The sequence below is a fragment of the Sander vitreus genome, chromosome 16 (assembly GCF_031162955.1).
Source record: "Sander vitreus isolate 19-12246 chromosome 16, sanVit1, whole genome shotgun sequence".
In the NCBI taxonomy this organism is placed as follows: Eukaryota; Metazoa; Chordata; class Actinopteri; order Perciformes; family Percidae; genus Sander; species Sander vitreus.
In genome coordinates this window covers 29,840,617-29,854,433 of record NC_135870.1, presented here as the reverse complement: position 1 = coordinate 29,854,433, position 13,817 = coordinate 29,840,617, and the positions used below count along the sequence as shown (strand labels likewise).

Here is a 13,817-nt window from a genome sequence, read left to right as displayed (position 1 = left end):
AAAAACGTTGAAGACCCCTGCTTTAGAACATTTAAAGATTAATTTGGCTCAAGCAAAAAAAATGTCATCATTAATGTATCATTACCAAAGCCCTCAGTTATATCTGGTGTATGACTATAAAACATTTACATATTTTGAAAACAAATTTAAATCATTTCAGGTTTAATATATCATAATTATTATACCCGTACACAGAAACTGCTGGCTGTAACCGTGGCATGACTTTTACAGTAAATAATATCTCTAAGAGTATCTCCTGCTGCATGTAAAGTACAAATGTGCAGAAGTGAATGAACGGAGGGGGAGCGGTTCATGTTTGGAGAGAAGCAGTGGAAGCATAAACAAAGCCATGCCTTGCCTTAATTCTTTTCCATCTTTGGTAGCATCGCAGTAACACAGGAAGGTCCCACTCCTTTCAGGACAAACAGATTGAGTCCTCTCTCCTCCCTGCGTCACTTGGTGATTTTGCACTATAATTGGTCATAAATGCTATGACCTATGAATCATGGAAAGCAGCACTAAAGACATAACTATCCATAATGACTGGCTCTGGTCTGCAAAGCACATTCTGCATGTAGTCAGCAGAGAAAGTTCAAAGGAACACTCAGGCTACATCTACACTGCTACGTTTTGGTTTAAAAAGGAATATATTCTACATTTCCCCCTCTCATTCCCCCTGCTCTGGTGTTTCCCCCTCTCATTCCCCCTGCTCTGGTGTTTCCCCCTCTCATTCCCCCTGCTCTGGTGTTTCCCCCTCTCATTCCCCCTGCTCTGGTGTTTCCCCCTCTCATTCCCCCTGCTCTGGTGTTCCCCCCTCTCATTCCCCCTGCTCTGGCGTTTCCCCCCCTCATTCCCCCTGCTCTGGTGTTTCCCCCTCTCATTCCCCTCTGGTGTTTCCCCCTCTCATTCCCCTGTCTGCGTCTCATTCCCCCTGCTTTGGTGTTTCCGAGCCCCTAAACCGGAGACATTTGGAAACACTTCTAACCCGTTTTGGTTTAGAATCAAAATCAAATGTTCCTCTCATCTGTGAAATAAGCATGTGACCCGTTTCAACTCCAGCCCTCTAAGAATCGGAATCGAGAATCGATAAGAACGGGAATTGAAAGGAAGAACTTCCTCTCAGGGTGTGTAGCGTGTCGCTGCAGTACACCAAGTACAAGTGCAGTACATCTTCCATCAACAACGTGGGTAGTTACAGCTAGGTTTGTGGGCCTGAGTGCGCTGTAAAAAAAGGTTGGATAAACTTTTGTCCTGGACTAAGCCGTGTTTGTCTGGCCCTGATGTCCCCGTTCAATGGTGTTCAACATTGTGTGAGAAAGGAGAATACCAGTTTAGTATACTTAATAGTTTTATAGATTTATATTGGCGTATGGTACACATTAAGATAAAACACTATTGTAGCATTCCTTCACTAAACAATACTTACGTTAGCACACAGTGTCCAAGGGGTTCCACATGAACGCCAGCATCAAGGTTATTACCGTTTACCGTTTTACTTTATTTTTGACTTTTCGATATCATTTGAGCTTTGGTTAGTTTTCAACACGTGTTTGCTACTTTTAGTTTAGTTTCAGTTTTTCAGAAAGGTTTAGTTTTAGTTTTCATTTAGTTTGAATTTTACAGTAGTTAGATTTTTTTTGGGGCCAGGTAGAACGTCTCAGAAGGATGTAGCTCTATATACAAACACAATACACGGTTGGAGAACTGTATATAGACAAAGCCATGATGTTTAATGTTTCATCTTCACGCTACTTCAGTGTCCGATGTGAAGTAATTACGGGACTCAATTCAGAGTTCAATTTCAGACACTTCTGCTCTCAGAAATAATGGAGCAACACCACATTTATAACGTCTCGGGTTTTCTGGTTCTGCTTTAGCGTTTCTAATATCAGAGAAGAAGGCGAACAATGAGCAGCTGACAGACAGCGAGTGAAGGAGAGAGAGATGATGACGTCACACAGACTGATGATGTCACACAGGGGACCGGCGATGTGTGCTCAGGACAGCTTATGGATCTGAAACTTATCATCCCTTTAATCATCATATATAAGTCCCTAAATTGTGTGCAAGGTTGAATAGCAGGCCTGTAAATGCTCTGTTTTTGGTTCACTTCCTGTGTTTGTGTCGGATCGCGTTCTCACCTCAAGTGAACTGAACGTCACTTGAAAGTGAACCGAGACCCCCGTTTTAAAGCGGACCAGAGTTTGGTTGTTTGTTCCGCACCAGAGTTGGGATGAGCTTTCACATCGGCCCAAACCAACCGGACTATCAGACCAAAATGCTCCAGGGTTGGTTTGAAACGGACCGAAAGGATTTGCCTTTTCTTTACCCTGGCAACATAGTTTCAGTTTAGTTTAAGTTTTTTTTTGTGAAGGTTTTAGTCTTTACATAGTTTCTGTTTAGTTTTCACTGATTCTTTCCATTGTAGTTTAAGTGTTCTATAATAACCCTGGTGAGTACGGCGGCCCAAGGAGCAGCAGCATCTGCACAGGCTCGTGCCAAGTTAGCTCTCAAGAAACCAAACCCTCTACGCCAAGCTCCCCAGATTGGTTAGAATAGTTGGCATTTGCCTCAAGGTGCTGACACGCTTTATGATATGTTGGTAGAATCTGATCCTCCGCATGACAGATTTAATACCGTCTGTGCTGCCGTCAGTGGTGAGACGGCCACTCAGCGCAGCTTTTCAACTGGAACTGATGCTGACGCCGGGGAGATTTAGCACATACGGCTTTAAAATTGTGCTCCTTGAAGGTCAACATTCAAACGCTTATGATTATGGGACATGAGATGTAGGGATTGTAGAGTTTGACTGACAGTAACAAACTGCTCGGTGCGTATTTAAACACAGAAGGAGCTAAGACTTGACACTGTTGGTTTATAGCACTAGTGATGTCACTGACGGTCTAAATTTACAACGGTGCAGTAATTCAAGTTAACCGGCCTAGTGCTGCGACGCCTGAAGGAAGCAGTTTGAGTGATACATTAAAAACATTGACAGCACATGTAGTCATAGGCGGAAATTGCAGGGGGGTCGGGGAGATCATGACCAACCACATCTGAGGATTTTTATGTTCCACCATAAAAACATCATTAAAACCATGCTGTGTTTTGTAGATAATATAAGTGACATATAACTTACTTCAAATAATTGTGTAAGTAGTAATAACATTTTTCCGCTGACAGGCTCAGATTATTATTCTAAGTGTGTGACAACATTATGAAAGGATCCCTACAGATATAAAACTTTTTATTAAAGAGTAAGATCCTTTTTGTTTAACATGAAACAGCCCCAAAATCACTATCACCAAACCCACTGTAGAACTGAAATAAAATGTTCACATGCGGGCGCCCGGATAGCTCAGTTGGTAGAGCAGGCGCCCATATATAGAGGTTTACTCCTTGATGCAGCGGGCCTGGGTTCGACTCCGACCTACGGCCCTTTGCTGCAGGTCATTCCCTCTCTCTCTCCCCTTTCATGTCTTCAGCTAACCTGTCAAATAAAGGCTGAAAATGGCCAAAAAATAATCTTGGCCCTAATCCTCTTCCGTATCGGTTTGAGAAGCCCTGCTATACAGGTACAATTTGGGCTGTGTTATTTGTGTCCCCTTCAAAAATTGCTCTTGGAAAAAAAAAATGTATTGTCCCCCCCACTCCCCCAACTGTTAGATGAAATGTACGCCCACGCATGTAGTCATCTAAATGGCACCTGTGTTACTGTGGAAGGGATTCCAATGTTACCGGACCAAGTACAATAGGTTAATGTGGTCTTAATATAGTCGCCCCTCTTCAGTAATGTGACCCATAGCATCAGCTGCCTTCACTCACATCTGTCGCCTTTTTCTCCGCCTGCTCCAGCTTCTCCTGGGCATCCTTCAGCGACTCGGAGTATTTGTCCAGCTCATCCTCCACTCCTTTCAGCTTCTTCTGCAGACCCAGCAGCTCCTCCTCCAGCTACAGGATGGACACGCACGCACACACAGACACACACACACACAAATTATGTTAAAAAGTTATTTTAAAAAATGTAAATATTTTACAGCAAAGACACATTGGCCTATTTGTGAAAAATAAAAACATTTAGTTTACACATTGACGATAAGCTGACTACAGGTAAAGCAGCCTCTACTACAGTTAAGCTTTAGGATTGACTGTGCATTAAAACAGGATATATAAATAATATATTAATATCCATTCATTTTCATCCACCCAGCCTAGTTTAACATGCAACTCTATTTTATACAATATTTATGTTGGGGGTACCTACTCTGTCTCTCTTTCAGCTAAGGGGTGCCTGGCCTAAAAAGTGTTAAAGAACCCTGATTTCGGACAAGAATACCCTTTGTTTATGGCCTGTGAGGGCAAAATTCTCCGTCCACCACTCAAGATATCTCCACAAACCCTGTCTCCTACAACATACATCAATACTACTGTTACAGAGAACAGGCTTAATGTGTCGCATCCCACCTTTCTGTTCGCAGGGTTTGGGTGTGGTCAGCGGTGGAAGAAGTATTCAGATCCTTTACTTCAGGAAAAGTAGTAATACCACACTGTAAAAATACACTGTTACAGTAAAACTGCATTGTAAATGTTACTTTAAAAGTAAAGAATAATCCTCCCATTGTAGAAAGTGTAAAGGATCCAAACAGTTGTTCTGTTGTGTTTAATGGTCTGATCATCTCAGCTGGACTTGTAGCCGTTATATTGTTGGCTAGTTTACTTTAGAATCAAACATCAGATTTTATAAACTACATGTGTTTTGTGTGCAGTAATCTTAATGTGTAAAGTAACTAGTAACTAAAGCTGTAACAGATGAATGTAGTGGAGTAACTAAAGTAACTAGTAACTAAAGCTGTAACAGATGAATGTAGTGGAGTAAAAAGTACAATATTTCTCTCTGAAATGTAGCGGAGTAGAAGTAGAAAGTGGCATGAAAAGAGAAGGCTCAAGTACTAGTACCTCAACATTTGGACTTAAGTACAGTACTGGAATAAATGTACTTCGTTACATTCCACCGATGGTCATGGTTCAGGAAAGATGGTGTTTTTGGGGTTCAGTATTTAAAAGTCAAAACATCTGTCCGGGATGTTCAGCCATCTTTCACCCCAGTCTTTACCAACTTTAAAAGAGAACTCCATTTATTTATCACTGCAGTATATATATATATTACATTGTCAGACTCACAATAAGAGATTGCACTGTACTTAATTATTAGAAGGGAAAGTAAAAAACTTTGAATATGAACTTTATGGCCAAATGTGTGTAACGTTATCTTCATCACCACTGTCGTTGGGGTGTTCATCCTCTGTTACCATGGCAGCAGAGCCTGCACCAGGTGCTTCCATGACACTATCAGGTATTATGCTTCTACTCCTCCACGCAGTTGCTAGTAGCCAAGGAGGACACAGAGGATTAAAAACCATGATGGACTCCTCAGAAGAGGTCACTATCTTCACTCGAGTTTCAGCGCGGGAAAGTCACCGGACGCCACAATCTTCTGAACATAGTCATACTGAGAGATACAGAGAGAGCTGTGTGGAGCTGATAGTCTTAATTAGCTTTATAGCAACTCATTTGGTAATGGCTTGAATGTAACGGACGTTCATTAATATTAATATAAAAAAACAAAACTAAAGCTTTAACATACAGTTAACATTAGGACTGCAACTAACGATTCTTTTCATTGTGTTCATCGATTAATGGATGAGGTGTCTGGTCTCTAAAATGTCAGAAAATGGTGAAAAATGTGGATCAGTGTTCCCCAAAGACCAAGATGACGTCCTCAAATGTCTTGTTTAGTCCACAACTCAAAGATCTTCAGTTTACTGTCCCAGAGGAGAGAAGAAACTACAACACATTCACATTTAACAAGCTGACTTCAGTAGTTTTTTATAAAAAATGACTGAATGCAATGAATACATTATCAAAATAGTTGACAACTAATGGATTATTCTTTGCAGCTCAAGGCATAAGACAAGGCTGTAACATAGCATTTATCAGTGAGCATGTCGCATATATATGACCAGATTTAAAAGGCTTGCCGTCTCAATTATACGTCATATGATAACCCTAACCTCCAAATCATCGCCGTCAATCCCAAAGTCTAACGGGCGTATTACTATTACATTTAGTGATCTGCGATGCTTTAATGATGATCTAATAGGCAGATTGTCATCTCTGCTGATCATATCCAGACATTTTTATCTTGATGCACCCATAACAGAAAATATCAATCTAACGAGCAGATTGCTGAGTTTTCTTGTTCACGACAAGATGAGCTACCATTTTCAACTTTATTCTTTTGCTTTCCAATGACTCATTTGCAAAGGTTCTTCAGCAAGGTGCCAATTGCAATCCAGGCCCGTAGCCAGGTTAGTGGAATGGGGGATAGTTTTTTTTGTTTTGTTTTTAAAATTGACCTTTTTGCAGATTTTTCCCTTATTTTGTATTTAATTATGAGGTTCAAATACTTCATTTTGACGTCCTTGGTCTTTACAGATTTTGCTATGAGTGCATAAAGTGAGCTGCGTGGATTGTTGATACATTAGATGTTAGATTGTTACCAGTTAACACATTCACAGGAGTGGTGCTTTTAACAAAATTGGGGCTTCGGTTTTGTTTAGATCATTTTTATTTGGAGGGGATAAGGACACAAAATAGACTTAAACTATGGACCTTTGGCAGTGAGGGGCGGGGCGGGACGGGGGGGGGGGGTTTGAAAGACCCCCCCTGTCTACGGGCCTGCAACCACAGCTCCAGGAACTATAAAAAGCCAATTGTAAATGACAGTGATGTGGCCCGACCACAATGTCCCCAGGACAAATGTCCTTTCTATCACTTCTGACAGTCCTCTCCCAGCCCGAGGCCATGTAAGGCCTCTCAGTCACAAATAGCCCCAGGACGGTCCTGAACCTACAGTCCCAACTCGCTAACCAACAGCCTTGACTGTCAAAGAAGGTGGTGGTGGTGGTGGGGGGGATCTTTAGAGGGACACAGAAATAGACATGCCGGTATTTAATGCTCCTCCACAGAGAGAAGTGATTGAGCAGGCATTGTAATAGCTCCAAGCACGGGGTCCCCCGGGGAACAAAAGCTATGTGCACTGACAGTTGCAACTGTTGCTATCTGATCTTGTAACTGACACTGTGGAGCTGCGCAGGACAGACGACTGCTCATCCGTTAAGTTCTTAAGCTGAAAAGCCACGAGTGAACTGGATGGTGATGTCCATAGAGCTGGAACGGTTCAAAACGTTACTGTACAATGAATTGTCTCAGAAATAATTGTGATTAACATTATAATTATGTCGTTCACTCAAATTTAGAATGATTAGTTTTGTCAGTTTTGAATGAATTCCAGGATACATCTTTTGGTTCTATCACTGTCATGCGACCCAGAAAATGTAATAACACAAATACACAGCCTATGAAGTAAACCACGCCTCTTTATTATCATAAAACATTTTTTCTAACTGTCCCCCCCCCCCCGTCACATTTGTTGCTATGAACGTGTATAGGGTCAAGTGCCAACAACTAACAATTGTTATAAATAATAAAAAATATATAGTCTGACCACTAATCACTTATATAATTACAATTTGCCATATCTAAACAAAATGGTCCATGACATGTTCACCATCATCACATCAAGTCTGCAAATGAAATGAACTGTGTGACGGGAGTTCAGACCTCTGTCATTTCCACGGATGTGAAAGCAACTGCTTGACCCTGTGACCCATCTCAAAAGTATTTTTCGAAATGGTTCTTAACAGTAATAGGCGACGAAGCAACACTATGGTCATAAAAATTAGGGCTGTACAATATATCGTTTTTTTCTCGTCATCGCAATATCAACTTGTGTAATATACACATCGCTAAACGCTGCGATGTAAGACACTCCGAGATATTCTGTATTAGTTGGAAGAAAATATCAGCAGAAAACTGCACTTTAAAATGTAACTGTCAATCTTTCTTATATATATATATATATATATATATATATATATATTCAACTCAATGTTCAATTTGTTCAAAGAAGAATGTTGGGAATGATTTCCTTTCATTTGTTTTAAATATGTTGTATGTTAGCAGAATAGTGGAAGCAGCAGAAATGCAGAACTGAGTACACTTTAATATCTGTTTATTTATCCCAATTAATATCGTTATTGCGATATTCAACAGCGTTATTACATTTTGCATATTTTCCTCATATCGTGCAGCCCTAATGGAAATATTGCTTTATGTTAATGACTTTGCTTTCTGATTGTTTGTCTGCTCCATCTCACATCGCTCTGTGTGTCCTGTGGGTTTGTCCACGTCCACGTCTCTTCAGGAGACTAGCAGCAGGTCCTGAGTCTGTTGATTCCACTGGGAGGAGTGGACGTGAACACAGACTATGAGCGATCCTTTCCCCCCCGTAGTCACCAAAGTAAATATTGGACCCATTTCTCACGAGCCACATATCTCCAGAACAAAATGGCATTTTTCAGACGGACACATCAGGAGAAAGTTAACTTTATGGCTATAATAATGGCTTTTAGCTATTTAATAGCTAATGTTAGAAATAGAAAATATGAATATATTAAGCAAATCTAATTTTTCATCCATCCACACACAGCGTTCACTATACGTTCAAACGAGGCCACGCCCCTTTAGGAGACAGGAAGTATGGACCGTTGAATACCATTGGCGCAGCGTGTAATGCAATCTTTAACAAAGATCCTCTATACTAAAGATACACACTTCCTGTCTCCTAAAGGGGCGTGGCCTCGTTTGCACGTGTGTTGAATTTTGAATCATAAGTCATTTTTATAGGTAGATTCTACAAGTGAAGACCAAATATATTTATATTAAACTACTATCAGGCCAGGGAATACAATATACTGTACTGTATGTATAAATATACTGTATAAGTATATAAATAAGGGAGTCAGTATTGCCCCGCTGTGTGGCAGTGTGGAGAAGGCTTGTTGGAAATACAACTTGACAGTTAAGTGAATAAAGTATAATAAGTTTAACATTGTTAAAAACGATTTAAAGTAAAGGTGTGCTGGGGAGACATGACCTGAGTTTCAGACCTGTACACATACATTCTCACAAAGGTTTGAATGACCCCGGGATTTCTCTCTCTCGCTACCCGCGGGACAAACTTGATATTATATGAAGAATGAGATTTGTAAAATTCAATAATGTCAGTGCAACACTTTAAATATTCTGCTGTTTTTTTATATGTATCCGTTCATATCACTGTAAACTCCCTTTTAGGGAAAAGACCAGGGACAGACCCAGGCTCTTGGTAGGCGGTGTCTGGCAGTGCCGGTTGGGGGTGTGATGAACAGTGGCAATTATAGTCACAATAAAGATAATGGAACTATGACTAGAAATAGTAGTCGTAGCAGTTCAGGGCATTGCATAGCATAGCAGGACAAACAGGGCGTAGCAGGGCGTGGAGCAGGACCACGGCGGCAGCTGCAGCCATGATTTAGGTGCCGCCCTAATCCAAGGAAAGTTGTGAGGATATGAGGACTCCGGGGAACAGTAGTTAAAGGTGAATACATCCACTGTATGGATGTTGGAATGTTGGCTTTTCTAAATAATCGTGAATGACATGTTAGGACCCAGTCAAAGCATATATATTGAAAATATGAACAATATGGAGCCTTGCAGTACACTGTATCGTCTATCAGAGAAGTCAAAAGAGAACCTCTGGAGAGCTGTACTGTAATCCTCACCATTCCCAAGACAATGAGTCAAACTGTCATGATCAATTGTTTATATGGCAGCACTTAGCTCAAGAAGAATTCAAAAGGCAGAACTTCCACAGTCAGATATTAGATCATCAGTGGCTTTCATTGGAACAAGTTGTACCTCCTCAGGTGTTTAAGCCAAATACAGAGAACTTGTAACTGATTTGAACGGATAAATATTTAAAAAAAAACAGCAGAATATTTAAAGTGTTGCACTGACATTATTGAATTTTACAAATCTCATTCTTCATATAATATCAAGTTTGTCCCGCGGGTAGCGAGAGAGAGAAATCCCGGGGTCATTCAAACCTTTGTGAGAATGTATGTGTACAGGTCTGAAACTCAGGTCTTGTCTCCCCAGCACACCTTTACTTTAAATCGTTTTTAACAATGTTAAACTTATTATACTTTATTCACTTAACTGTCAAGTTGTATTTCCAACAAGCCTTCTCCACACTGCCACACAGCGGGGCAATACTGACTCCCTTATTTATATACTTATACAGTATATTTATACATACAGTACAGTATATTGTATTCCCTGGCCTGATAGTAGTTTAATATAAATATATTTGGTCTTCACTTGTAGAATCTACCTATAAAAATGACTTATGATTCAAAATTCAACACACGTGCAAACGAGGCCACGCCCCTTTAGGAGACAGGAAGTGTGTATCTTTAGTATAGAGGATCTTTGTTAAAGATTGCATTACACGCTGCGCCAATGGTATTCAACGGTCCATACTTCCTGTCTCCTAAAGGGGCGTGGCCTCGTTTGAACGTATAGTGAACGCTGTGTGTGGATGAATGAAAAGTTAGATTTGCTTAATATATTCATATTTTCTATTTCTAACATTAGCTATTAAACAGCTAAAAGCCATTATTAGCATTATGAAAATGTGTTTTTTGTTAGGGCTAACAATAGTTTGTTGCTGAGACAGAAACAGGACTCAAACAAAGTTAACTTTCTCCTGATGTGTCCGTCTGAAAAATGCCATTTTGTTCTGGAGATATGTGGCTCGTGAGAAATGGGTCCAATATTTACTTTGGTGACTACGGGGGGGAAAGGATCGCTCATAGTCTGTGTTCACGTCCACTCCTCCCAGTGGAATCAACAGACTCAGGACCTGCTGCTAGTCTCCTGAAGAGACGTGGACAAACCCACAGGACACAGACAGGAAGTTACTCTTACCATAAGATCGCGAATTAAACATGTTTTTTGTTTTTTTTAAACCAGGTTGATTTCATACGGACCTCTAGCTTCTACAGGAGCAGAAACGTTTGTTACACAACCTCAGAGCTCGTGGTCAGTCTACCTCAGACGGGTTAGAAATGATGGCTGATAAACAAAATCCTTATGGAGTCAATCAATGGGATTTGTACTTCCAGAACCACACTGTTGAGCTCTATAGGCCTACCAGAAGTCTTCCTTCAAAAGGTGATTAACAAAACCTTTAAATCTCTCCTAAAAAACCCTGTTCACGATTTCATTTTTTAAATGACTTAAATTAATTTATTGAAAGCATTTGACATTGACATGTTTTAATGATGTAAAGACATGTTGAAGGAGTTCAGATAGAGCCTGTATCAGGGCCATATTTAGTTCTATGTGTTATATGTCACTATTTTTGGTAGCCTGCTGTACTTAAATGGCCAGTATGTACTATATTTTCTTTACTCATTGAAGCCTCTATGTTTACAGCACTTCGTGAGAAAACTCGGCCTAGTTCTCGAACTTTTTCACACCAAGGACCCCTAAACTGCCCCCCCCCCCCCGATAAGATTTGGTCCTAGCAGGGTGCCCAGCTGAGAGGATTTTTGCTTTTAGATGTATGAAACCCATGACCAAAAATAGCCATACATTCTGTTATTGTGTTACTTATGGATGGGATTATGGTGAAAATAAACCCCCTCAAGGACCCCTGGGGGTCCCCGGACCCCACTTTGGGAACCACAACTCTAAGTAGTTGTTATCCCGCTGTGAGCCTCAGGTCATAGACCCTCCAGTCTCGGTTTTCTTCGGTCTTCCCTTCGCACATTTGACAGATTCAAGATTCGCTCTTGTTTTACGTTCATATTCCAGTTTAACTTTCATTTTCTTATTCATATTCTTGAAACATTGCTTTAAAAAGTGCTCCATAACCAGTGCTGGAATGTAACGAAGTACATCTACTCCAGTACTGTACTTAAGTCCAAATCTTGAGGTACTTTACTTGAGTCTATTGTCTTCATGCCACTTTCTACTTCTACTCCGCTACATTTCAGAGAGAAATATTGTACTTTTTACTCCACTCCATTCATCTGTTACAGCTTTAGTTACTAGTTACTTTACACATTAAGATTTCTGCACACTAAACACATGTAGTTTATAAAATCTGATGTTTGATTCTAAAGTAAACTAACCAACAATATAACGGCTACAAGTCCAGCTGAGATGATCAGACCATTAAACACACACCTGGTTGGATCCTTTACACTTTACACAATGGTTTAATACAACAACTACATTTTCATGATGATACTTATACACTTTTACTGTAGTAACATTTTCAATGCAGGACTTTTACTTGTAAGAGAGTATTTTTACAGTGTGTACAGTACTTTTACTTTAGTAAAGGATCTGAATACTTCTTCCACCACTGGATGTGACTTGGAGTGTGTCATTTTGTAACACTACAACACTGAACAATAGCAAAGGTAGCTAACCTTTGCTACGGTTGTGTTGTAATGTTACTAAGTACAAATACTTCTGTATGTAGGCTACTAAAGTAGAATGTTCAGGTATCTGTACTTTACTTTATTTATATTTCTAGAAACTGTTCACTTTTACTCCACTACATATCCTAAATAACATATGTACTTTTACTGCAGTGAAGGATCTGAATACTTCTTCCACCACTGGCCATAAATAAACATATCCTTAATGCATTTTATTCCCCGAGATTTAGCACCAAAGGAAAATATCAAAAACCTAGAACTTTTGAGAAGACACTACAGTCGAACTGTAATGAGAGGTGAGAAAGTGATGTGTGTAGTGTTCTCTCTACCTGTTTGCATTTGTCCTCTGCTCCCTTCTTGTCCCCCTCCGCCTGCTCTGCCCGGTCTATCGCGTTCTCCTTATCCAGCTTCAGCATCTGCATCTTCTTCTTGATGGCCTCCATGTTTCCTCAGGTCGGGTTGTTTCTCAGCAGAGGGAGAAGTGTGCTCGGTTAGTCCGGACAGAGACAGAGACAGAGGCAAAGACAGAGGCAGAGGTCTGTGACAGGGACTCAGGTGGACAGGAGCGCTCGTGCTGAGTGGCGCGGGGAGAGCTCGAGGATGGAATAGCAGTTGCGCGAGCCCAACACGTCCCCCCCTTCAGTGAGGATCCGTACGAGGACCCGAGGATGCGAGGATGCCCATATTTAGGCAGCGAGAGTTCATTGTGTGTGTGTGTGTGTGTGTGTGTGTGTGTGTGTGTGTGTGTGTGTGTGTTTTCAGCACGTGTGTAAAGCAGCGCTCCATCTGGAACATTAGCAGTCTTAAAGTAGGCTAGGCTACTTGAAAGCAAATAGCGTACTTGAGTAAAAGTAGCCTAGTAGACTGACTATCTTGTCAGAAAGGGACTTAGGTAGAAGTCACCTTTCACAATATTTCTTGAGTAAAAATCTTAAAGTAGGCTACCTGATATTTACTAAACTTAAAGTAGGCTATCAAAAGTAATTTTATGATATAAAGGGCCCTATTTTAACGATATAAGCGCACGGCGTGAAGCGTCTGTCGTAGGTGCATTTAGGGCGTGTCCTAATCCACTTTTGCTAGTTTGACGGCGGAAAAAAGGGTCGGTGCGCCGGGCGCATGGTTCTAAAGGGTTGTACTTAGTGTCTTCATTAATTCATAGGTGTGTTTTGGGCGTAACATGAAATAAACCAATCAGAGGTCATCTCCCATTCCCTTTAAAAGCCAGGCGCGTTTGGACCTTGGAGCATTGCTGTTATGATGGAGGATTTGCACCGTAATATTTTTATATGTAGTCTTCTGCATGTGTGTGTGCTGCTGTGCGTCCCTGTGTGTGTAACAAGCATAGTGTGCACGTGC

At 40.7% G+C, this 13,817-nt stretch overlaps 1 protein-coding gene across 2 annotated transcripts in view; it reads right to left on the bottom strand.

Annotated features, from left to right (window-relative positions):
* The window catches only part of tpm2 (tropomyosin 2 (beta)), a 40,298-nt gene extending 27,195 nt beyond the window's left edge, over positions 1-13,103 (bottom strand). The window contains exons 1-2 of one of the 2 annotated variants that reach the window (XM_078271603.1): positions 12,788-13,103; positions 3,826-3,951 (exon numbers count right to left, since the gene is read on the bottom strand). In XM_078271603.1, coding sequence (XP_078127729.1) covers positions 3,826-3,951; positions 12,788-12,901 — 240 coding nt within the window. In that variant the 5' untranslated portion in view covers positions 12,902-13,103. The remainder of the gene's footprint in view (positions 1-3,825; positions 3,952-12,787) is intronic. The other variant, XM_078271602.1, reaches the window with a different exon arrangement.
* Positions 13,104-13,817: the final 714 nt, after the last annotated feature.